At 43.8% G+C, this 26,398-nt stretch overlaps 1 protein-coding gene across 2 annotated transcripts in view; it reads left to right on the top strand.

The window, feature by feature from the left end:
* Positions 1 to 2,298: 2,298 nt before the first annotated feature.
* prr36b (proline rich 36b) overlaps positions 2,299 to 26,398 on the top strand; it is a 38,181-nt gene continuing 14,081 nt past the window's right edge. The window contains exons 1-3 of one of the 2 annotated variants that reach the window (XM_083930757.1): positions 2,299 to 2,523; positions 22,531 to 23,258; positions 23,654 to 23,732. In XM_083930757.1, coding sequence (XP_083786883.1) covers positions 22,634 to 23,258; positions 23,654 to 23,732 — 704 coding nt within the window. In that variant the 5' untranslated portion in view covers positions 2,299 to 2,523; positions 22,531 to 22,633. Of the gene's footprint in view, positions 2,524 to 8,391; positions 8,466 to 22,530; positions 23,259 to 23,653; positions 23,733 to 26,398 lie in introns of those variants that run through there. The other variant, XM_083930758.1, reaches the window with a different exon arrangement.

Genomic DNA, 26,398 nt, shown 5'->3' with positions numbered 1-26,398 from the left:
GTTTGGAAATAACTTCAATCAAATGTGTTCAGAGATTTGAAATTCTTGATGCAACAGTTTCTCTGAAGGCAGACAATGACTGCAACTTGATGCATATGGGGCAGCAATAATGCACCATTAAAGTGTGTGTGTGTGTGTGTGTGTGCGCGTGTATGTGTGTGTGTGTATGTGTGTGTGTGTGTGTGTGCGTGTGTGTGTGTGTGCGTGTGTGTGCGTGTGCATCGGGGCATGGAGAAAGGAAGAAAAGGGTTTGAAGAAGAGAGAAAAGGGGGTGCAGGGGCCTACGAGGGAGGGCAACAGGCCAAGGGAGTAGGGTGACTTGCAAGAGGTGACATCATCCTTAATTTGAATAATCCCCCAGGCCTGACGGTGATTGGCTGCGCTTAGAGAAAGTAGAGTTCCCCTGCTATTCGCTATTCAGCCCTTTCAATTCCAGCGTGGCGCGCTGTCGTGGTGAATGCTGCCTTCAAGGGCTCGTAGCAGCCTTCTATTTCTGACGTGTGCAGTTGTAAAAATTGGTTTCGATTTCCACGCAGGTGGTTTTTCACCCGAGCAAATAAATGTATGTGGTTTTCATTCTGCTGCGTGTATCTGAGTGTCACGGGTCTCTGGGAAGCTTCAGCATTGTCTTTGACATCTTTGATGGCATGGGTGTTGTCCTATTCCAACACACACTTTTTCCTACAGCCACATGTTAGGGTGATTTTCACCCAGCAATAGTGATGGAAGGTAAAGTAGGTTTTTGGTGGATTCTACCCAGAGCTAGTGGTATTTGTGTGCCAAAAAACAAGATTTCATCTTCATTATTTTATTTTTTGGGGGGAATTTTTTGTTCCCAAATTCCTAATTTTCCAGTAATTTTTTAGCCTTTTTATATGGTCCACTCATGATGCTTTTCATTCATTGTGTTAGACATGACACAGTTTCAAATAAAAGAACGGTCGAGCTATTCTGTGACGGCCCTGTATCTGGAAGGAGCCTTGTATTACGTCGTTTTTACAAGAAGGCAGTGACACCCAGATTTATGAAGCCAAATACAGACCTCATAGTACACAAGTCAGTTTTCCTTTTTTTATATCTGGTAAGAAGATGTGCCAGGTTTTGCCACACCAGAAATAATAAGCTAAAAAAACATTACACCCTGTATTTATTTATTTTCTGGCAGTCAGGGCAAAGGAGGAGAGTGGGACTCACCCTTTATTAACAATATGCAGACTATAGTCGTGTTTTCCCATTTGACAGTAGTTACATCAGGGTTTTTTCTGTTATTCCTTGGTGAAATGTATTTTTTGTAACACCCACGACTGACCATCTTGACGGGGCGGATACTCCATCGACAAAGACATCTCTAATTGTGGGAATTTAGACTTGTCAAACAGTATAACCAATAGCATAATTTAATAACCGCTCCATTTAGGTATGCCAGTACCTGGGCCTGGCTGGAATATGGATCCTGAATACTTACCACCCTGTCCTTTCACTCTGCAACACAGCATTCTAATTGAATCCCAAACCAACAGGCTACGGCTGCAGATAATCATGACATTATCAATTCAACTGGTTGGGCTCATTTTGTTAGAGTTAGGGGGTCACGGTAAGGGCTTAGGGGGCACTGATTGTGGAATAAATAGCAGACCGGGGAACATAGGACCCTTTCTCTGAAAAGCGGGAAACAGTGGTCACAGACGTTCCCATTGGTTCCTTTAATTATTGAACATTACAGGTGTGGTAAATGGATTTTGTCACCTTTGGACAGAGCTAGTTTTCCCATTTCATAGTCATTGTGCTAGGCTAGGCTAACCGGCTGCGGTCTGTCTCCTTGCCTAGCTTGAGGTTAGCTAACGAACGTTAACTTACAATTAACTTACAATGAAAATAATACAAATCTTCTCAGTGAAGTAAGTTAACATTATCAAATGATTATCAGCTTGTTTTAATGTAGAGCAACGCATTATTAGCGTTAATTAACTATTAGTTTCAGCTCAACCCCTCTGACCCACAGAACCTTCTGGGGCCCCGCTTCGTCTTCTTTTGCTTTTGTACTCATTAACTCATTAATCTTATTAATATTGCATTTTAACAACAGCTCAAAACAATCACGGCTCTTTCAAAAGTCATTATTCCGACATTCCCTGTATCACCTGAAGGCAGCGGCAGCCCTCTCCTCCTCCTGTCCATCCATCCGTTCACCGATCTACTATCGTGTGTGTGCGTGTGTGTGTGTGTGTGTGTGTGTGTGTGCGCGCGCGAGAGAGAGAGAGAGTGGACTGAAGCGTCATTCTACTCCTTTCTTCTCTCCAGTGAACGCGCATCACTTGTGAGGAGCGGCACTTGAGAACCAGAAGTTTCTTGTTCGTCGGCTCCACTCGCTTCGCTCTCCCGCAGACTCTCTTCCGTTCCTCCCGGTTGTATTCGTCTCATCATCCTCACTTTCTTTTCCCCCACTCGAGGATTCGGTCGGGGTGTGCTGCGAGCCTGGGCGTAGCTGGAGAGGACTGTGCTAGCTCGCCGCTGCACTGACTGGTAAGGGCGAGATTGTTTCAGCTGTAGCTAGCATGCTAACGACAGTTGTAACTGCTGTTAATAAACGTTTATGTGTTTAGAATGAGCGTTCTGTTTGTCGGCCGTTACAGACGTTAGAGTCCCATTTGTAGCTATCGTGTTATTAACGTTACTTGTGTTCCCACATTTGAACACCAAACAGCGCATTGGAATGACGGTGTCCCTACGTGTGAATGGATATTTGTGTTTAATACGCGGTTGATAATGTGTAAAAGCATTAGTTTCGGTGTCACCCTAAGGTTTCTGTGGATGAGCCGCTCCGCTTCAGCCACTGAGTCCGGTTGAAAGGGTGGATGGGGCGGTGGCAGGCTGCGTGCTCCCCAGAAGTGCTCAGCGGTCCTGTTAGGCGAACCTAAAACATATACATCGCTTTTACGGATGCTCTTTTTCACCAAACACGTCGCTTCCCCTCTTTGTGAATCCATTTTGTCTGCGTTTTCCCTCCCTAAACTTTTTGTTCTGCTCTGCCCTCCTTCTCCATCCTCCGCCGCGGACGCCCATTGTTCTGCGACGGGCCAAGTGGTGTGAGTGCTGAGAAATGCTTCGGTCGCCTCAGGGGGGGAAGAGCCGGCACATTTAGCGCTAATCATTTAGCAGATGCCCATTCAGTTTTTCCAATTCAGCTAAACCGAACAACTTGGAGGCATTTGTGAACGTGTTAAAGCAACGGTCTCCTCTGCCCCTGGAGGAAGTGAGAGAAGCCGAATTATCTCTGAGATGGGTGCGCGCACAATCAAGCTGGCGTGTAATCAGATGTGATTAATGTCACCCCCAAAAGTGATCAGCTATTGTGGTGTGAGAGTTGAGGCTGGAGGGCCCCATAGCTGCTCCTCCGCTGACTCTTTTTGGTCAGTGAGTGCAACAAGACAGATTACACTCCCCTCCTTCAGAACAATGGGGAGGAGGAGAGGACACTGCCAGCTCCGGAGCCTGGCCAAGAGCATTTAATAAACTGCTAACATGCAAGCACTGAGCATCTTTATTCCCAGCCCTCGACTCTATTCTCCTCCCCTGGTGTGTTGCAGACAGTGACATAAATTGTCTCGAGCTTTGTGGCCACAGTGGGTATGGATCGGTCAGTAATGATGGCCATCGACGTATTGATGTCATCCTTAGTAAATGGCATCCCGGGAAACTGATATATAAGGACTTTTTTAGGCTCTGGAGAAAGGCTTGGAGAAACTCCAGGAGGTGGGCTAAGCCATCAGCAAGACCCCCCCCCCCCCACACACACACACACACACATGCGTTTTCATGCACATCAGTAACCCGAAAATAGCCTTACACCGGTTAAGGGAATAATCAGGTACTTAGTAGGTGAACTTTCCCATGTACCTCTGTTACAGTAGGTGGCGCTCCACCAACATACAGCTGGACTGAATACGGCTTTTTTTCCCGGTTCACCTTTGTCAAATCACAAACGGCCGACTTTTGGACAGAATTACGACAGAAACGGGTCTTCTTGGTAGTGATGTTACTTGCCGTTGCAAAGTCCTCCCTCGGTTAAAAGGTAACACTCTATTATTATTGTTGTTGTTTTCTTCACGTTATTTTCGGCGCAGTTGCTTCCTGGTTTATTCTATTTACGGGTCAAAAGCCACCGCCGCACAGTGGGGAGCATGCGCAGTCGAGAAACCCGAAAACTGCCCGAGAACGCTGTTTACATGCATGAATAATCGGGGAAGTACCCGGGGTACGGTGTCGAAGAAAGCGGGGTATGTCCATAACCCGGACATAATCCGATTTTTAAACTGCATGTAAACGCACTGACACACACCCAAGGATGAGAGAATGGCTGACTCACAGCGTTGGTGGATATGGCAGCGAATGAAGGTCTGACAGGCAGCCTAATGCAATCATGAAATTAAATTTAGCTGCCATAAAAACCCCCACTGTTTTTATGAAGTTATTTAAGATGGTCTTAAAAAGATTATTGGAGGCTGTAGTTGGACGATGTGGAGTACTGCTGGGGGCATTATATGTGGGAAGGATTTGTCAGAAACTATACTTAAATAAATGAAGCCGATTATGGTTATTGTGAAAAAGAAACAGGAAAAAATTGGTACAATGATCTCCCTTCCATTGTAGAGTGGACCATAGTCGCACATTTTCTTCACTCGCAGGTCTGTGCTCTGTTGGAGCAGCCAGAATCCAGGGTGTGTGAGTGTGTACAGTGTGACCCAGTACAATAAGAATGAGAGCGTATTGTGTCTGAAACAGTCCTCCGTAGACAGAGGGGTGTATATTAACAGGAGTAGTTACTGATGCTGAAATAGGGATTCAATAATCAATAAGTGTGGCTGTGGTTTTAATTTTGATGATGATTAATAATCAGTTGATCATTTAATATTATTAAACAGTCATATAAACATTATCTTTTAAAATGCTTTGATGCACATATGTTATCATTGTCAGCAGTGGATTCAGCTACAGTTGAAACAATTAGTCAATGACTCGACTTATTGATCAGTAGAAATAATCAGTGTCATTATTCTGACAGTTGATCAGTTGTTTCAGTCAATTTTAATACATCCACTGCCTCCGTCTTATGAAATGTGATTTGCTATGTTTTTGTCATATATTATTGAAAAATGAATATCCATCTGGATTTATTTATGGATTTATGTTGTACATGACTATTGGGCAAGCCCTCAGAATAATTTGCTTTGGATTCTGGGAAGTCATTATTGACATTTTTCACTATTGTTTGACATTTAAATGATGAATTAAATAAAAAAAAAAGATAAATAGACAATGTATACATGTTAATTGGCCCCCAAACCTAATTAATTGACAATGATGATATAGTCATAGCCCTAGTCCCCAACAGTAACATGAGATTGAGAGCTATTATAATAACTCAGATATAACTCTAAAGTACCCCATCAGCGTGCCTCTTCTGTTTGGATTATTCTTTGCACATCATGCTCGAAAATTGTCACAGAATATTTTAACATAGAATAGCTTTTATACGCTAGAATTTTAGGACAATTTAAATTCAAATGTCCTGTTGTGCTCCCAGCTAGCCTCTTGACCCATGCCACCGCTCTGAGAGGCGAGATGATTGTCGCAGTAATAGACCTGCGCGTCGGCTTGCCCTTAGCTTGAAGACTGGTGTTTGGTGTGTGTGTGACTCAGATTGAAACCCCCCAGCTCTGAACTTCTCAATTGTGACAAGGGCAAGCCTGTGCCTGTGGTCATCATGCTTTTTTCAACTGAACCCATGACCCTTGCACTTTAAAAATGACCACCATCACTTCTAGCCCTGTCTTAATCCATGGCAACAACAGCACAATAGCTTCTTGTTTAGAGATTATCAAAACAGCAACAGAAACTGTTTGGCCAAATTTCTTTCTTGTGTTTCTGGGTGATTGAGGCTTGAGGAAACGCCAGCTCTGCAGTGAATTTGAAATGTGAAGATAAAGCAGAGATAAACTCTGCTGCCCTGTCCTGTGTGTCCCTGTCTGATAGCAGCCTTGGTTGTCACAGTTGTCAGGGCATGCAGTTGGCAACTGGCGTTGCGGTTTTGGGACTGTATTTGCCAGCAGCTGCAGTAATTTGCTGTGTTTGGAAGCTCTGAATTCCTCTGGTGGGAGGATGGATAATAGACATGGTTCAATGACTTGTTGCTAGGCTTCATGACCAAATTTTTCATGGCACAATGTGCTAGCGATGCCTGGTTATTTGGTGTAAAGCAGCTTTTGAGGTGTTAAAAATGGGGTGAAAAGGGGTGGTCAGTCAATAGGCGTGCTCTACGTCCTGTGACTCAGATATTTTTGTCAGTGGGTCCCTCTTTACATTGACTTTGCTGTGCTGGCCAAGTGCCTGCTGTGGTCATGATTATGTCAGAGGCTACCCAGCCTGCCCTCACCATAGCCACGTGTAGAATGATAGGCATTTGTGCCAGAGGCGGGTGTTGACACAATGATAGACTTCCTTTACCATAGGCAGCTGTAGGCAGCATATCCATTTCTCTTTCTCATTGAAATCTGTCTGTGCCCTGCCTCAACGTGTTAGTTTGCTGCCATAAAAATACATCATCAACTCTGTAAAGTGCTAAATGTATGTTTATGGTTGTTGTGGATATGGTAAAAGGAGGTTCTGGCAGTTATTTGGCAGATGTCGTGTTTTGAGGCCAGTTGTGTGGTGTATGGTTTGTCCTTCGAAAGCTGTACTTAGTAGGTGCTGATCTGGTCAACCATCCAACCTGTCTGCTGTCCGAGGGATCAGATTCCATCTGGAACGTGCCTTGTTCCACTTCAAACAGGAGAACATAATCCTCTTATGGACAGTCGTTCCACTTGTACTCTGCGTGAGAGGGTCCACGTACCCGGGCGAAATCTCGAGAGAACACCAAAGCCTCTTGGGTGTGTTTCTGCCATCCTGTCCAGATGCCTCGGTTCTGCCCTCTTCCTCCATCTATCTGCTCTATCTACTGTCATTGATCCAAGCCACCAGCTGGTCCTGGGCTTGCCTGATCTCATTTACCCCCAAAGAAGAGCTTGTTTGTGGGCAGACGGCCCATTATGGAGACGATCCAGCAGCTCTTCAAGTTACAAATTAGCCTTAGTCTTCTGTCGGGTATACTGTCTCTCCTCTTGCTGTTTCTTGCTTGCCCACTCTCTCTCTCTCTCTCTCTCTCTCTCTCTCTCTCTCTCTCTCTCTCTCTCTCTCTCTCTCTCTCTCTCTCTCTCTCTCTCTCTCCAGCCCCCCGAGCTACCTCTCTCTTTTTATTGTCCCCCCTTAAAACCCTGTCACTACTATCTCCCTTATCTCCCAGGGGATGGAGCTAACAGCATCAGAGCAACAGGCCTACTAATGTACTTCCTGTCTGTCTATCTCTCTCTTTGTCCTTCTCATTTGTGGAGCTGCTAGCCCTGGCTCCCCACTTTCTCCCGTGGAATCAATATCCACACATATGAGCTCTGCGCTGCCCTGCTGGTTGTCCCTGCAGGCGGCAGAGCTGAGCGAGGCTGTAGCAGTCCCTTGCTGTTGTTTGTAGTCGGGCTCTGTCTCTGCCCTTTTTGTTTTGGGGCTGACGGACCCTCTAGCCCTGCCTCCCCATAGTATTGTCTCATTTCTGGGACATACTGAGGCCTCTGTTCCTGCTGCACATCCCTCCCTCGTTCTTTCTTGTCTTTCTTAGGCTTCCCTCTCTCTCTCTCGCTCTCTCTCGCTCTCTCTCTCTCTCTCTCTCTCTCTCTCTCTCTCTCTCTCTCTCTCTCTCTCTCTCTCTCTCTCTCTCTCTGTAATGTTTTAGGACACTCAAGGCCGACTGTACAAGATTAGCATCTCTCTTTGTCCAGGGTTAACAAGCTCTGTCATGTGTTAATCTGCCAGTCCCCAGGGGGCCGCGTTTCTCCGGGCCTGGACGCACCATGGGAAGGACACGGTTTATTTGTATGTGTGTCAGTTTGTTTGGTGTTTTTAGGAGGGAGGGGGGTGGTGTGAACTGTACAGCCCTAAACTGTGACAGCATCGGCATTTGCTGCCAGTCGTTCGCCTTCTAGCCGATTTGTTATATTGAGGAATGCAAGTTACAGAGAGGTATGTTGTCCTGTGATCCATTAAATTCAGTTGAGTTTTCACTCGAGGGCATTATAAAATCTTTGTGCGACCCTCCAAAGAGTCCTTAGGATTAGTGCCGGCCTCTCCGGTCACATGTTTCTGTGATCCAGGTGTCTGTCGCACAAGCTGTTTCTCTTTCTCGCACACGCCTGCAGCCAAGTAAACAAGGAGACAGAAAAAGACTTGTTCCTTCCTCCCAGCGGGGCCTTTGTTCTTGCTCAGTTTTGTCTCATAGAGCAGCTCAGCAGCTCATTGACTCGCTGGAAATCCGTAGGAATGACTGCATCGTACGGCTAAGGAGTTCACTTGATAATCAGCAGGGGAAGAGGCAGGAGGTAGGTCTGGATAGCTAAAGGCATTAGCGGCCACATTTATCTCCAAAGCGTTATCTTTTTGTTTTCTCCCCAAAGGAAAATGCTGTCCAGCCACGCCTGGTCTAGATGAGAGAAAGCAGGGTTGATAAAAATATAGATATGAGTTGCCTTCAATTATTACTGCATGCTGACAGCAATCAATGAGCAGGAGTGAGTGCTTTTGCTTCTGGCTTTACCTCTCAGGCTAGATACAGTTTGCCTTACCCTACCCTACTGGTGAAGGTTAATGAGGTATGGAGTCAAAAAAGAAGACTTGAGGTAGTACCTCATACAAATACCTCCTAATAATCTGTAGGTTTTGTCTCAGTTAATCTTGCAAAGGTTGTAAGAATAGAACAAGGTGGTAAAGCACAGGGCTTTTTATGCAAATACAACATTATATATATCATTAATCACTCTCTATCAAGCAAGTAGACAGTTTTAAATAGGGTGTGTGCATTAACAATACAGCAGAAATTCAGATTGCATTCCTATGTTTGTTATACTGCCGTTGAAAGCACAATAACCAATTTTATCATGATTTTGTACTTGCTAGATTGATTTATATGTAACTATCTAGAAATCCAGATTAAATAATGTATTTCTTGAACACATGCAGAGGAAAGCTGATCATTAGTAGTAGTTAAAACAAAAGTAGCAGCGATCATAGTGTGGGGGGAAAAAAACACTGGGTTTTACAGTTTTTCAGCTCTTCACAACATTGTAATAGAAGCCTACCTTCTGTTTCTGCTTCCTCCCTCTCTCTCCCCTGCTCACTCAGCCCCCCCACAGTCTATGGGGAACGCCATGCAGAGCGGACAGCAGCATGCTTTGTTTAGAGTTTATTTGTGTGCACGACAGAGGCTTTTTCCTGACCCCAGGTCGGGGGTGTTTGGGGAATGTGCGAGCTGTGATTAGCATCAAGGCAGCGCTGTTAACAGCAAGCTGGATTTCACTGGGTGTCCTTCAATCATCGGACTCCCACACATAACACCTATCATTTTTATTCCTCCATCCCTATGCACAACCTCATCAGGAATATGTTTGACAGTAATCAGCCTCTTGTCTCATGGATGGCTCTTAAAGGCTTTGGTGTCCTCCGGAGATCAGCAGAGAGCCATAATGATGTGTGTTGGAGCTGAGCAAGAGGCAGTGACATGCAGAGAAACCATCCCACTAAGTGTTATGAGAGAGACTCAGTGGTTTCAGTGATAGTGGGTAAAAGCTCTGGCTTTGAAAGGTTTTGCTGTGATCCCGGACTGCTGTTACATAACTCCTTGACAATGATGAATCCTAAAGAGAAAGCTTACTTCATAGACAGACTGGGTTGATTTGACAGTTTACATCTAATACAAACAAATAAATAACTTGCATTCTACCAGTTATTCCATTGATTAATCTAGTAGTCGAATAAGAAATACTCTAGCTTCTTAAAGAGCAATAATAATTGTACAAAAGAGAAAATACGACTCAAATGTCTCTTAAAATTAAAAAACAATTATCAAAACTGAATCAATTTAGTGCACTTAGTGCCATATTACATTCTGGGTTTTAAAGAAACCATATTCTAACTGAAGGTCCATCATCCCCAGCCTCATTTGTCTTCTGATAAGCAGTAAATTCATCACATATATATACAATTTTTTAGCCTTCAGAGGGGAGTCTTAAGACTATAAAGCCGGTTCCAGTCCAAGCTGTTGTATTGTGAGGACACAATGTGGTCAAGGCTGCAACTTATGATCATTTTGGTTATCATTTTCTTTCATTTATTAATTGATCAATTTTTGGGCTCAGAAATGTTGGAATATAATGGGGAAAATGCTCATAATTTCCCAGGTGTTTTTGTCTGAACAGCAGTCCAAAACCATAAGGGATTCACTTTTACTATGATATAAAACCGAGAAAGGCGGCAAATCCTCACATTAAAACTGCATTTTGTGGCATTTTCGCTCGAAAAGTGACTAAGACGATCAATCCATCATTTGATCAATTTTTGCAGATTATTTTTCTCTTGATGACTAATTAAGGAACGTTCTAGCCCTAAATGGGGTGGAGAGTTTAATGAGACTACTATTGGGATTTAGAGTCGGTGGAATAGACAATCTCAGGCCCCATGCCAGCATGTGGCCTCTTGAGTCTGACATTCTCCCGCTTGCAGAGAAGAGGAGTGATACTCACACACACAGATTCTCACATTCCACTTTCTTTTGTAATTGTTTGTCTCGGTCACAAGTTAAACTGCATCAAATCTGAGGGCACATGCGTCAGCCCACTTGTCCATGTGCAGTGGTGCCTCCTTGAAGACACAAGTCTGGAGGAGTCATAATAACAAGAAGGAAAACGAATATCAAGACATGATTTCTTAATAAGGACTTTATAAATGTGGCTATTATGAGTGAATAGTCATGTGAAGAGCACTAGAAAAATCTCATCATTACTCTTTTCATCATATTTAGTCAACAAAGGAAGAGACATTTAACCCATCACAAGTGGCCAAACTTTGTTGTCTTTGTGACCAATATATACATTTTAAAGACAGTCAAGACAGCACTTGCTTCCTATGTTACATTTGTGATTTTACTTCACAAGTAGGGCTCGGCCAATATGGGATTTTTGAGGCCGATACTTATTTTAGTGGGGAATGAAATTCACCAATTACCAATATGGTGGCAGAAAAAGTTCATTTTTGAGCTGGAATGAGGATGTACCTTTTTCGGGCTTTTGCACCAATATAACGCTGCAAAGATACTCAGAAGACTGCTTTCCTAAGGTTTTCATATCAGCACATTTTTGAAAACAACGCCTATACCAATAGATACTGATATCTCTTTGATATACCATATATTGGTCTGGCTCTAATCATGAGATGGATTTGATTTATATAGCGCCTCTCAGAGTCCAGACGCTGGGGCAGACTGACAGAAGCGGGGCTGCAAATCAGTACCTACAGCCCCTCCGACCACCTCCTCCAACATACAGTAATCATACACATTCACACGAGGCAAGGAGAGTGAAGTGACACGAACGATCATGACACAGGTAGGGCAGGGCGGGGATCGAACCGCTGACCGTCCGGACATTGGCCGACCCCATATGCAAAGATGTGGCTGTGTCAGAAGAAAGAGGATGGTTTATTAGCGGTGTCAAAGAGCAAACACCGCAGCGCTGTATCTTCTGTTTGCTGCTTGTAGAGATAAATGCATGCCAATTAGAGGGTCAGAGGCCACTGACTGCTCATTAAAGATGCCTTCAAAAACCAGACCACCGGAGCCACTAAGGGTCTGACCGTTGACGTCTTTGCTCAAACCTTCTATCCTCTTATGGATGTATTAGATATGTCTCCATTCTTGAATGATGCTATCAAGCTTGCACAAGTTCTGGTCGGCATTAGCGGAGTGATACATCAGCCACAAAAGCTCACTGTCTTTTTGCATCTTTTCTACCGTTTCCATCCACCCCACCCCCACCCCCACCGCCACTGCCTCCTTCCCCCACAATCCCTCTCTTTGACTACTATTTAGAGTAGGCCCGGGGGATAGAAGAAGGCTCACAGAATGCGTATGTGTGTACACAGTTGTCTACTGTGAAGGACTTTCCATCACAGCGATTCATACATAGCCTCGGATGGTTGGTTGGCTGAAGTGAGTGAATGAACGGGAGCACTTTGATTTCAGCCTTTGTGTAGAGAAGCCGTAGAGTCTCTTGTTTCTCTGTGGATGTGATTAGATGTGAAAACGCAACAACGTAAGAGCAGATTTGACATTACTATTGAGCCCAATAACCCACGCTGCAGCCTCTTCATTTTAATCGGCATGATTAGTCACAGCTAACCTGAGCACTGTTGTATCTTTTTAAGATTTGGTGTTTTTTTCCTGTGAGTGGTTCCTTTAAAAAGAACCTCCTGCTGTATTTGGAACACGAGTGTATAGTGCATGTGCACCCCCCTGTAAACACACACAGTAGTAGATTGTACTTGATGCAAAAAGGGGGTCAAAGTAGCAGTTTTCTGTTTAAATATGCTGATGACCTGATTATTCCAGGGCGACCTTTTTATGTCTAGACAGTCAGAAAAGCTTAGATCGCTCAGTGGAGCTGGATGCCTTCCAGATATTGATAGTGATAGTATAGACCCCAACACTGTTGTGTGTCAGGGATACACACACTTTTTGTTTGTGTCCCAGTGTGGGTATCAGGAAGGGATGATGCCTGAGAGAAGGATCACACCTTGCAGAGCTGGCTTGCCCATCATTAGCTCTCTGCTTGAGGCCTATTAAGTACAATAACAGCAACAAAAACAACAACAACAACAGAAAAACAGGGGGGTGGTGCTGCTCACTCACTCTACAATGTCGCCATTAATATAATGAATGAAATCCACAGTACTTATTTCAAAAGAAAATGTCACTTTTAAAGCTACCTGCCACCTGTTACACCTATTATTTTCGTCCTAAAACGGTGGTGAAGAACACGGAGCATATAACTGCCAAATCAAACTAACAATTGAGCATTTAAAAGGCTGTTTCTTAAATGGAGTCCAGCTCACATGAAACATCCGGGGCTACATTACATCACTTACAGCAAACTTTACAGAGAAGAGTGAGGGCAAAACGGTGTGTGTGTGTGTGTGTGTGTGTCTGTCTGTCTGTCTGTCTGTCTGTCTGTCTGTCTGTCTGTCTGTCTGTCTGTCTGTCTGTCTGTCTGTCTGTCTACGTGCCTTTAGACCTGATTTTCCACTAGCTGACAGTTCGGCTCATGGCTCAATGACTCTTTATCTATTCTTGAGTGTGTTTTCATCACAAAATGTAGTTTGGAGAGCAGACATGTGCATCGGGGATGTCTCCTGGTGCCGGTCAGTCATGCAATGTGCAAACCATGACTTCGAGACTGCTGGTATTTTGAACCACTTGGAAAGTTGTTTAGTATGAACTTAGCTTTAGTATGTGTGTGGGTTTCCTTTGTTCTCAGTTACTGTTTAGCTCATCACTGAGGCTTGCAGGGAATTTAGAGTGGGATGCTACTTGGAAGCTGCCACCACGACTTGAAAACATTGCGATGGCCAGTCAACACATTTTTGCAAAGTCAACTACATTCAGAAACTCACAGAAAAAGACTCCCACTCTGTCATGCTACTCTGTTCTGTCTCCAGCTATTGTTCTAGAGTACTGACTACTGACAACTCCAGCCTGTTGAAGTACTGCATTTATCCTCCTGAAGATCCTTTGTTTGCATCTGTGTGTCGCTCAGGCCACAGGATGTCAGGAGAGCTGACCGGCTGCTTGGTCTGAAGCTTGACCAGCAGTTCTCTTCAGATTAGGCCATTTAATGCTCTAAACATGTCACACAGTTCACACACTGTTCCTAGATGTTTTGAAATGGACCTGATGTAGCTGACACAGCCATCTGTCTGGAATCAGCTGCTGGAAATGTGCACAAACTGACACGCTATTTTGTATCAGGTCATACAAAATAGCTTGTCAGTTTGGAATACATTTCGTCTCCTATGAGTTGAAAACGCTAGCTTGTGTGTCACAGCCGAGGTTGTAGCCTTAGCGGGACCAAAGAGGATTTCCGGGAGCCAGTTTGGGGTTTCCCCCGGTCCTTGGAGAAAATCTAAGCATTTATCCATTTGGTTGTATGGTGAATTTTACCTAGCAACACATCATTTTGCCTAATAAGCTTTAGGTTTATTCACTCAAATTGGTAGACTACAGGTGAAATATATGAATCTACTAAACTCCACTGGTTGTGTTTTTTATAGAAGACAATGAAAGAATAAGCCTTCTTCTAACTTGATTTATTACCTCAGTAAACATTTTCTTAATGAATTTATGGCCTCAATTCCTAGTTGCAATTTTTAGCATAATGTTTATTTATAATAATGTTTAGTTAGTTAATTATGGTCCAATGTAGAGTCAACTAGACCGCAGGACGTTTCACGGCTAAAGTCTAGTTAGGGTGCACTCACACTGTCCTTCCGCACCGCGCCCCGTGCTTTAGGGTACTTGTCCCCCCTCCCTCTCCCCCCGCTGGCCAGCCCGTTTGTACTCACACTACCTGGGCCTCGCGCAAATGCTTCTTGCCTGTCCATACGTCATCACGCCTTAACACGTCACACGCATTGATGACGTCATCGCGACGCCACACGTTTGCACATGTACGAGCACGAGTATGCGCACGTGTACGAGCACCAGGCCTACGGCGGTTCTGAGGTCATTTTCTGTGCGCCTGTTCGGACATAGAAAAAAAGAAGGACGGACCATGCGCTGACATTTAAAACAATGGCGGCGAAAGGTTCACGTTGGTGTGATGCGGAGGTGGAGTGTTTACTGCCGATTTAGTCGATGAAAATATTCAAAAACAGTCGACAAGACGCACAAAAAATCTGAGGTCTATGGAAATATTTGTAAACAAAGCAACACATCACGATGACGTCACCAATGTGTGTGACATGTTATGGCGTGATGACGTATAGGCAGCAAGAAGCATTCGCCGAGGCCCAGGTAGTGTGAGTACAAACGGGCCTGGCCCGCGGGGGGAGAGGGAGGGGGGGACAAGTACCCTAAAGCACAGGGCATGGTACAGATTGACAGTGTGAGTGCGCCCTAAGGCAGCAACAGTGACTTAGTGCTCACTTCTGGCTCCAAAAAACCAAGATAATGACATCCGAATGCCAAACTTCTGGCTTCAAAAACATTAGTCCACAAACCAACAGGTGATGTCCCAGTGCCTACATCCCTTATTTTGGATCTGTTGGGGAGTCCAAGGGCCAATGAGAGCGCAAGACATGGGCTGAGGGGAAACCAGAGGGAGGGGTGTGCCTGTAACAATAGGAACTTTACTGTATGTGTAGCCGCAGACAGCAGGTCGAAGGTGGCAACAAAGCCATCTGGCGATAGCAATGTGCTTCCCTATATGATATGATAGCAGGCTCTGATCTAGTCGTGTGTGGTAGTAGTGCAGTGCCAAATAGTGTGAAAACCAGAAATCCAGACTGCAAGTGGTGAAGTGTGAACGGTACAATGAACTGAAGACTCTGAACGTCTAGAGGGGACTTAGCTGTAAATCCACCATCAGTAGCTCTAGTTGAGGTACCAATTAACCTACATTTTATCTGCAGCTGCTTAGTCGTTAATGGAGAAAACTAGAGTTGTGCCACAAAGCGCTACGGTCCAGATGTGTGTAACTGTATTAATTTGAAACGGAGGGTAGAAAAAATAAGAAATTCTCAGTCCAATCCAATAATAAGAATTAGAAACCATCTTGTCATGGGATCGCACCAGTCGCAAGCTTAACCAGGCCCGCAGTGCAAAGCGGTGCCGATGGCCCCTTCCCTACTTCTGGCCTCCTTGCTGGGACCACGCCCATCTTTAAAATTAGCCTTCATTTGGATCTCAGCTACACACCGCACATTACCATTTAAGCAAGCATTTTGCAGCTTTTGAATAGGCTAACTTCTAATTTTCAACTCTCACCAAATGTGTGAACAGAAGCTCACTTCACACTGAAAGGGAATAACTCTCTTCAATCTAGAAGATCATAATAGCCTTGATAGATGAAATGTTTCAGTTGGGAGAAAATTCATTGTATTGTAGTTAGGGATGCACTGATCCAACTTTTTCAGCCTTGATACCGATACCTGGGCTTTACATATCCTACGATACCCGATAACGATCCGATACCATGATTAAATTAATAAACTGTACTATAGCTGCACCAATCAGCGTATTGGCCCATACTGATCCGATCCTACTGTTGAATGAATGAAGCGTATACTTTGCCATGTGAGTGAAGGCATCAGGCTTGACATAAACATTTAGCCTTGTTAAAAAAAAGGTAACAAATTAACACAGATATAGATTGACTTAATATTATTTATTGACAAATAACAAAGTGTACATTAGCAGCCAAATGGAAAAAATAACACTTCCATGTAAAGTGCACTGCAAAAATCTATTTTAACATGTGATATAAAATAAAGCAGCTGATATTGACTCTGATATTTAGATATTTAGTTTAGAGATGCACCGATCCAGGTATCCCATCGATGCATCTCTAAACTGTACACCTCACCATGTGGAAGAGATCAAAGGCATCAGGCTTGATTGAACATTACTTTATTTTTTTCAGCTGTACCTTAAGGAACTCATGCAGTGTTTCCCATACATAGACCATTGTGCGGTGCTGGGCCACACAATCAACACTGAGCACCACAAATTGACTCCAGGGTTGTTGTTTTTTCAAAGTGTGACGATTAAAATAGGTTGAGATGAAAAATGAATAGCATTGCGCTTCTACTTATGACTTTGTTTGTTGACATCGGTGCAAAGATGGCGGCGAGCGCAGCAGGTCGCTCCGGTCTGTTTTATCAGAGGTTCTAACTCAGTTTTGTCTTTTGGAAGGGAAAGTTGTGTATCTTCATCCACTGATTTCCTGTCCTACGCACTGTTAGTGACACAGGCTGGCAGTGGTGCGGAGGAAGTTATCACGTAGATCATTTCAGGAATAGCTCAGTACACTACGGAAGCTAGTCTGTGTGTGTGCAGGTGAAGAGAGACGGAGGATGAACTCAGAGCAGACAGCTGGAGCTGCTGATGGTCGGAGCAGAGAAGAAATTAGCAGTTGTTAAGTTGTTACATTTTAGTCAATGTTTCATATTTCCTGAAGCTGGTTTGTTTGTGTAAACATCTAACAGAATGGTATTCTTCATGTGTACGGGGACACACAGGCCAAGCCTTAGTTTCTTTGTTTTTTTAATTACATTATTGCTTTTGTTATTTAAACAAATATACATGTTCAGTTGAACTTTTACAAAGAAAAGGAAATGTGCATTGTTTTGCAGTTAATACCTATCATGTATGTATCATTACATCCCTACTGCTCAGTCTCATTAAACTTTGTTTAATAACAGGCTTCTGGTCCAGCTGCAGTATTGTGCAGTATTGTTATCGTTGTTACTGTTACACCTGGCCTGGTTAAAGATTGATCAAACAAACACGGAAACACTGGCATGTCTATAAGCAACCAGCTATATTTGAACCTTAATTAAAACTGTTGTTGGTTGTGGAAAAACATGAACCAGGCTAGATGCTAATCGCGCTAGCCAGTCTATGGCATTTTGAATGTTCAGTTAGCATTCATGCTAATTGCCATTTTTTCGTAACTGTTAATTAAAGAAAATCGTAGCACAGGCTGTTGTTACAGTGTTGTGGACACATTCTAATTTGTACATTTATATCTTGGTTTCTGTATTTCTATTCACTGAAATAAGTGAAATACCTCCATATAGCTGAGTCTTTGCTCGCTCCATGTTGTTGCTGGTGTTGGTGCAATACCCGACCGATCCAGCTAATTTGTACATACAGGGACCGATATCTGATCTTAATATGGGAACAGTGCATCCCTAATTGTAGCGTATTAATTAGTTTAGGTTTCTTTATGGTGATCACAATTACGGAAGCACAAATGTTTAATAAGTAGGATATTGGTGAGGAAGATGCTATAAAGGTAAAAGCATGAGAAATGTATTCAGGGTCACTGGGGTGTTGAGGCATGTGTGCCAGGGGAAATTCACTTTGGCAGCAAACTGAGGGCGCACTCACACTGTCCATTCATACCGTGCCCAAGCACGCTTCACAGCTAAAGTCACGGCTAGTTCATATGAATAGTGTGAGTACAACTGTACCGTGCCAAGGCACGGCACACTTGCTGGCCACGGCCCGTTTGAGGGAGGTGGGCTTTAGTAAAGCACTGATGCACATGTACGGGCACGAGCATGCACACATGTACGAGCACGAGCATTGAATTTGGTCTTGGGGTCTATTTATATGTGTCTGTTCCTCGCAACGGACATTTAAAAAGATGCACCAAACGCCCAGTTTGCGGTGGTTTGATGCGGAGGTGGATTGCTTACTGCAGATTTGGTCAGATTAAATGTTAAAAAAAAAGTCAGACTAAACTAAATCTCCGAGGGGTGATGACATAAAAGCAAGAAGCATCCGCGCCCATGCCCGGAACATTTCAAGAAATGTCAGTACAAACTGGCCTGGGGGGGAAGAGGGGGGGGGGGGGGGGCACGGTACGAATGGACAGTGTCAGTGTGCCCTAACTGAATACTCAACTTTCTCTTCTGTTTACATGGCTCCTGATATGGAGAAAGTGTCTTAAATCCCTCCTTACCTTCTGTTTCTGTGCAGAGTAGATAAAAAGTATGTTTGTGCCCTGGTTGCTAGCCTGTTTATGCTTCCCACTGACTGATGGGCTGACGTAAGGCCGGCTGACTGAGCAATAGAGCCAGAGAGAGAAGTGCAAAATCACAGCTGTCTGGAGACTTGCAGGAGAAAGAAAAATGCTCCTCTGGCTGTGGTCGTGCAATTAGGATTTATCACTCTCTCTCTCTTTCTCTCTCTCTCTCTTTCTCTCTCTCTCTCTCACACACACACACACACACTCACCCTCACACTCACACACACCACCAGCGCAGGGTACTTTGGAGAGAAGCGGTGAGATGAACAGCCAGGCCAGATGCTTAGGTCTACTGTGGGAAGAGCAGAACAGCAGAGTCTGAAATAGAGAGGAGGTAATGATGATTGGACACAGGCTTATTTCCTTGTTCACTGCTCAGTTGAATTAGGTCAGAGTGTCTAAGTCAAACAGCCGTGTGCTTGTATTAGAGATTTTAGGGCAGAGCTTTACAGTAACCGTTGCCAGGTTGTCATCGGCAACCATTTTGAGAAAATTAGCAACCAATTGTTGGCCTTTGTTTGCCATCAGTGGCAACCACTTTTTAACATCTAAAAATTAGGGACAGCAATATGCACTCCAGAATAAATACATTTTTTGATATCTGTTGCATACGTGTGATTTAAATATTGCTGTTACAGTCAGAACTGAAACAAGGCAACTGCATGTGACAACGCTGCACATGCATTGGTTAGTTTACTCACGTGTGTGTTATGTGATGTGTAACAACTTGATTGATCTGCATGTACTGTGTACATGATATATTTAGTATACCACGTATTTTAAAACTACTTAAAATACAATATCCACGTTTTGATAGAATCAAAAGTATGGAAGCTCTTTAAAATAAAGATCTCCAATCAACCCAAGGTCGCACAAAATCCTCTGTGAAGAAAACCAACTGTGTGTTTGGTGGCTTTTTCTGAACCAGCACTGTGTGTAGTTTTTAAAAAATGGGTACAAAATAATCCATCCCACAGAGTTTTCCTTCTTCTGTCTGTGGTACAGAAAGAAGTATCAAATATCGTTTTTTCATACTAGTATTGTATTGAAGTTCAACATTCTGCTATAGTAACCTTAGTTTGTATTAAGTTAAGCAGCCAAACAGGGTTATGTTAGAACATTATTTTTCCTTATAATACTCTAACATTCAGACTAATAATACTTTTTTTTAAATGTGTTTAGTCTTCTACATGACTCATCACAGATGAGGTGAAGATGCTGACTTTTTGCTTGAGACATGTAGCTTTAGTCTTTTAACTTGAGATCATCTGAGTAGCCCTCAAGTGCATAGTTAAGACCCCTTTTACAGGGCTCTCATTTAAAAAAAATAAATTGCTAAAAACATTCAAGTTAGCCGGAGATGACGCTTTAAGCCATCTGGTGGAGATAACATTAGCTTAATTAATGTTAGCAGTAAAATCAGCTAGAAGCAGTGCAAGCATGAGAAGCTGCTTTTGTCTCTGTCTAAAATCAAGGATCTACAGTTAAAAAAATGACTAAATCATTGAAGTGATAAACATTTACGTCTGAAAGTTAAGGGAAATATGGGCACGAAGGTTAACCACAACTTCTTCTGAAAAAAAATTGTAAACAGTGTGGGACTCAGATCTTTTACTCTCCATCTTACTGTCTCTATCCCCCCTCCCTCACTCTCACCATTGTCAACACCCTCTGTTGAATGCTAGGACTGGTTGTGGGCAGTAACATGGAGCCAACTGTGCACATTTTGTAGCCTCACTGGCATTTAAAAACCCCTTGTGACCGAAGGGTGCGGCATGGGTCGCTTCCCGTTGCTACCCGTCGTCTCAGTGCTCGCTCTGGGTGGCGGCCTGTTGCACTAGCTGTGTGTGTCTGTTCTTATGTGTCATTTGGGATACATAGATAATGTTTTTTTTCCTCAGTTTCGGCCCCTCTGGCCCTGCTCAGCTGCTCCGGCCATCTGTGCAAAGGCAAACAGAGAACAGAGGGATGGAAGGAGTGCGGTGGTGGTGGGGGAGGAAAGAAATTGAGAAGGGGAAAATGTTTGGGAGAAAGGGATGGTTGGAGAATGAAAGAAGGCCTTTTGACATGTGAGATTTAATTTAGAGGATGAGTAAAGGATGACGGAAGAGGGCTAGGAAGGAAAGACAATAAAGAGTGTGCGCCGATTGTTTCCAGGAAGCTAGCGGCATAAAGATGATGTCTGTCCTAAATAGGACAGTGAGCATGTGCACGTTTAGGTCAGTGGAAACTAAGATGACTAGTGTTGTCTGGATTTTCGACTTGGACCAGCAAAGATCAGCCAATAGTGAGCTCATTTTACGTCTTGTTTTTTCCCCTGTCTCCTTTCTCCCTCTGTCCCACCTTCTCAGTCTGTTCCCATGCTCCACAGGCCAAGCCTCTTTCTCTGGGGCTGGCCTCTCCGTTGCTGCCTCAGAGTTTGTCTCACCACTCCGCACAGCCGGATCCTCACTCTGTTTGTAAACTTTGACAAGCCAGTTTCCTGTCGCTCCCCCCACTTCCCCCCTCTGCTTCTCTCAAACTTGTAAAAAGGGATCCGTTTCCTCTCCTTCCATTTGTAAGCAGCCGAGGAAACCGAAACAGGAGATAGTTGTCTCATATTGATGGAGACGATGTATGACAGCTCGTATTACAGATGGTTGCCCTTTATCAGGCCTCATATGCTTCGCGTCCCACTTCTTGTCTCAGTTGCACATGTCTGTGCTCTGTTTGTGGCCCGTGAGTCAAACTGTCTGCCTATCTTTGGGTTTATTGTACATGCCCTGACCCACTTAGCAAACACATCCAACCCACTCTACTTTTCTTTTTTATTCTAGTGGTGTGAAGCAGCCTTTCTTAGCCTTGTTGTTGCCTGTCTTAACACTATTACAGGTGGCATATATACGTGTGTATGTGTGTGTGTGTGTGTATGTTTGTGTGTGTGCGTGCGTGCGTGCGTGCATGCGTCCGTACAGTTTGCGTGCAAAAGCGTTTTTCCACTCCCCCAAGTGTACTATTCCCGGAAAACAAGTCTTCCACACTAGTGACTCTGATGCCATTTTGTACCAAGGAAAAATAGAAGCCAACCCGTAGCAGCAACACTGGCCAAGTGTGTCACTGAGCTTTTTAGTACCACAGAGGGGACCATTTGCCTCTGCAGTGCAATTGGCATTGGCATGAATGAAGGCTATTAGTAGAATGTGTTGTTTTTGCAGTAGACATGTCCTCTTCTATGCCCCCCTTTCCCTGAGACATAAAACGACAACATTAGATGTGTTGATTTCAGTGATGCTCCAATTTATCGGCCGATATTTGCCTTGTTGACTATAATCAACATATCAGCGATACGTAGTATGATATTGACTGATAGCCGTGGCCGATGTTTATCTGCTGTGTTTTCTTCTTGATGGCTGATTGTTGGCTTTTGAAACAGCTATTTTTCAAAACAAACAATCTTTTTCATGTGAAAGAATTAAAGGTTGTTTGATTGAATGTGTTCTCCTTTAACTATGACTAATTATTTTATTATTGAGATTTCTGTATTTCCCCTGCACAAAAGGGGGAAATATAAACAACAAATACAAAATAAACAACAAATAATCAGCTAACACTTGGACGTGTGTGCGTGTGTGTGTGTGTGTGTGTGTATGTGTGTGCGCGTATGCGTGTGTGTGTGTGTGAGTGTGTGATGCTGAAGCTGTAAGAAGCATCACTTTATCTGATTCTGAGGGTTAAGAACATTCCTGGGGCTGTGTCTACTGATTGGAGATGTCTGGGCCTGTAGTTGTCTAACTGTTATACTGTATGTTCTCCTGTCTCTCTCCAGACCAGACCTTGCAGTCTCCAGAAAGCCTGTAGACCTGTGGCCATCTTGTGAGATCTAAGTCAGCCCTGCCTTGCAGAGACGGACGACTACCGCTCAAGGGGAGATGAAGCCGGATGGGGTTGCCACGGCCGCGCTGGAGCCAATGGAAACATTGGAATCCAATCCAGTAAATGAGGCGGCACCAGCTGCTGAACAGGAGCCCAACCAGGCAGCCAGTCCAATGGAGGAGGAGATGCCACAGCAACCTGCAGGAGAGACGGGCCAGGTGGAACCCCAGCCTGACCAGGCCAAGGACACCCCAGATGCCAAGACCGCCAACAAGACTTCAGGTGACTCCAAAGCCAAGACTACCAACAAGGCCACGGCCAAGACGAAACCTGGCTGCACCAGCCCGACCAAGACCACATCTGCATCACGGACCAACACATCCCAGAGCCGCCTCTCAAACGGCGTGTCTAAGCCCCAGACCAATGGAGTGGCTAAAAAGACAGCTCCTGCTGCAGTCAAAAAGACCACCCCGACCCCAGCTCCCTCCAAAAAACCAACAGGCACGGCCCCGGCGCCGGCCTCCAAGAGCAAAGTGGGTGAGAAGAAAGCCACAGGGGCTGCCCCTGCCACCAATGGCGCAAAGTCGATGACAGGAACAGCAGTAGCCAAGAAGACAGCACCTGCAACTGCTAATGGTGTCAAAACCAGCACCACTGCAGCTGCTGCTAAAAAGCCCCCAGGTTGGTGAAAATGTCAGCACAAAACAAACAGGAAAAGTTGCAAAGTGTCATTCAGAATGCTGTGTGGGACCCATGCACAGTACAGTAAGTGTAGCATGAAATGTTTTCACAGCTCTACTCTAATGAGGAGTGTTCACTGTAATGTGATGACATGCGGATAGATGCACACAGGATGGATTCAGCACACATATTACACATGCCAGAGTGGCTGCTGGTAATCTACAAATGCATTTGCCCTAGATCCTTACGCCATGACCTATATCTGTGATATATGCTACTATCTGCTGTATGTTACTACAGCACATAATACTGTTTTAATATTGTTCTCTCCTCTATCTCCTCTCCTCCCCTCTCCTCCCCTCTCCTCCCCTCTCCTCTCCTCTCCTCCCCTCCAGCCCCCAAGACTGCTTCTGCAACTCCCATCAAGTCTAGCTCCACTGCCTCACCTAAGCCGGCTGTTTCCAAGACAACCAGGTAGGCGTGACATTTGTGTAGAACTGAAGCCTCACCCTCGCTAGAGTGTGTGTGTCTGCGTACATGAGCTCACACGTGTCTGAAAGACTTTTTCTTCTAAGCAGCTGTCAACCTCAAACATCCTCCGGGCAAAAGTGCTCCTTAAAAGCCTTTTCAAAAATTCATTTCTCAGGAAGTTTGTTTCAGAACAGCAGCAAATCCAAACTGCCGCCACTATAAAGCTCCTCAGTGCCAAGTGAGAAGCAGTTGGTTCACAAGGCCACTCTTGGCTACAGGTTCAAAGAAGAGCCTGTTTAAGAAAGAACACCCTGGAGGAATGAGGGACAATGATCCCCCACATAGAGGCTTGGAAGGGCTGTGTATAAGCAGGCCAGCAACCAGCCAATGTCAGAACACGCCTTAGAGGAATGCCTCACAGTGTGGGGGGGATTGACTGAGAACAAGAGAATGCTCTTAATGATTTTTTTCTTCAGGATGAACATTTGTGCGTGTTTCAGTGCACCAGCATTTGTTGTGTTTGTATTTTTGTGTGCAGTCGGGTCAGCATGTGTTCCTAACCTGAGTCACACTGCGTGCATAGTGTTGGGTCCTGAGGTGACTTGGCCCTAAACCAGGAGAGGAGACTGAAGCAGGCCTTTGTCTGAAACAGTGAGGATCATGATCAGATAGAGCCTTTGGGAGTGTGTTCTTTCCACAGAGGCTCATCCCGCTGCCTTCACTGTCTGTTTGGTTGTTTGTTTGAGCAATAGCCTCTTTCTTCCTCACTGTTGTGCCACCATGGTGCATGGTAGGATGTGTTATGTCACCATGTTGGAATGTCTGTGTGGACACATTGCTCAGTCGGACACACTTGTGTCAAACAGGTTGGACCGTGAGTAGCAAAGTTGTTATGAGAAATAGAAACCGGGGGAACAAACACACACTGCATGCAACCCAAGGACGACGCTTCAAGGGAGCGTTGGCATTTTGGGAAATATCCAGATCAAATATATGCTGCTACATCATTTCTCGATTTTTTTTAAACTGTTAAATATAAAAATTGATGTTGGCCTCAGAAATCCAACAGAACAGTGGCAGCACTGTTGATGAATGCAATATACAGTAGATTAGAGCTGCAAAAATTCAAGTCAGTCAGCTATTAAATTAACAAAAGGAACCAACTGTTTTGGTAATCGATTCATTGGTTTGACTCTGATTTTCTGAGAAAAGAAGTCAGAATTCTCTGATTTCATCTTCTTCAATGTGAATATCTTCTGGTGTCTGTCCTCCTCTGTGACAGTAAAAACTAAATCTCTTTGAGTTGTGGACAAAACAAGACATTTGAGGACGACATCTTGGGCTTTGGGAAACACTCATCCACATTTTTTACTGTTTTTTTGGGACATTTTATAGCCCAAACAAATAATGGATTAATCTAGAAAAAGAATCAAAAGATCGACAATGAAAATAATCGTTAGTTGCAGCTCTAATATGCACTGGAGTTCAAAATTTTGATTGTGATGAATTTGATTTATTCTGAAATGTTGTTACAATTTATTGTTCAAAATTTGGTAGAATATCCTCTGTGTCTATCCCACTGCTGTGCTAGGATGTTTTTTTTAAATAACCAAGACACTTTAACAAAAAACTTTATTTTGTGGTAAAAACAACAACAAAGTAACAGTGTTCATTGTGTCAGAAGAGAAGATTTCATCAATGTTTTCTTCTCTAGGATTCAAAAATGAACAGGAAGTGTAGAGGCCACAGCTTTGAATGACTTCAGCACATCTGCTCCCACAGGACATCACTAGTTTCTCACACTGCTCTGGTTTGATCTGGGTCCATTCTGACTCAGTCTCTTCCACAGTTCACTAACTGGAGTGGGTTTCTTAGACAAAGATTTTCCAGAGATTCTCTATGGGGTTGAGACTCTGACACTTTCTCCAAATTTAACTTCTTTACACACTTTGGGTTCAGTCTTTCCCCAGTCCGATGCCCAACATAATGTTTCCCATCAGACACAAACAGATTGAACTTCAGTTCCTTGAAGATAAGAATATTGAAATAATTAAATAATTAAACACCATAGAGAATCTCTGGAAAATCCTTAGCAACAAAACAAAAGTGCCTTGGTTATTTAAAAAACATGCTAGTACAGCAGTGGTATAGGCACAGAGGATATTCTACGTATATTCTAAGTAATAATACTTTGTTCTCTAATTTTGATTTCCAGTGTACACACTGTACATAACACAAGAGTCAAAAAATGCCATCACAAGGATGATTATGTTTTTCTTCTCTATTTAGTCATTGCCATTAGACTAACAGGTCATACACACTTAATCAACAGCAACTCCCTTCCTCCTGACAGCAAGGGGTTTCATATTTAAATCCATTATGTCACCACCATATACGTACACACACACACACGCACACACACACCAGTTGCACGGGCAGCAGTTGGTTTGTTGAGATTACACTCAGATTATAGATTTATACAATGGTTGGTGTGCAAACATCTAATTAAAGCGTATTACACAAGAGCATGTTAGTAACCGTCACAGTGGTACAGAACGCTTATTGTAGAACCTTTATGAAGTGTTGTGGGGATTTCATTCATAACTCCTGACAAACTTTACTTTTGGACTCGGTTGTGTGTAGAACAAGCAAACATAAATGAACACTGT

Source organism: Echiichthys vipera (assembly GCF_963691815.1).
Source record: "Echiichthys vipera genome assembly, chromosome: 17".
Taxonomy (NCBI): Eukaryota; Metazoa; Chordata; class Actinopteri; order Perciformes; family Trachinidae; genus Echiichthys; species Echiichthys vipera.
Note: the sequence above shows the minus strand (reverse complement) of the source record. Positions and strands in the feature narration are given on the sequence as shown.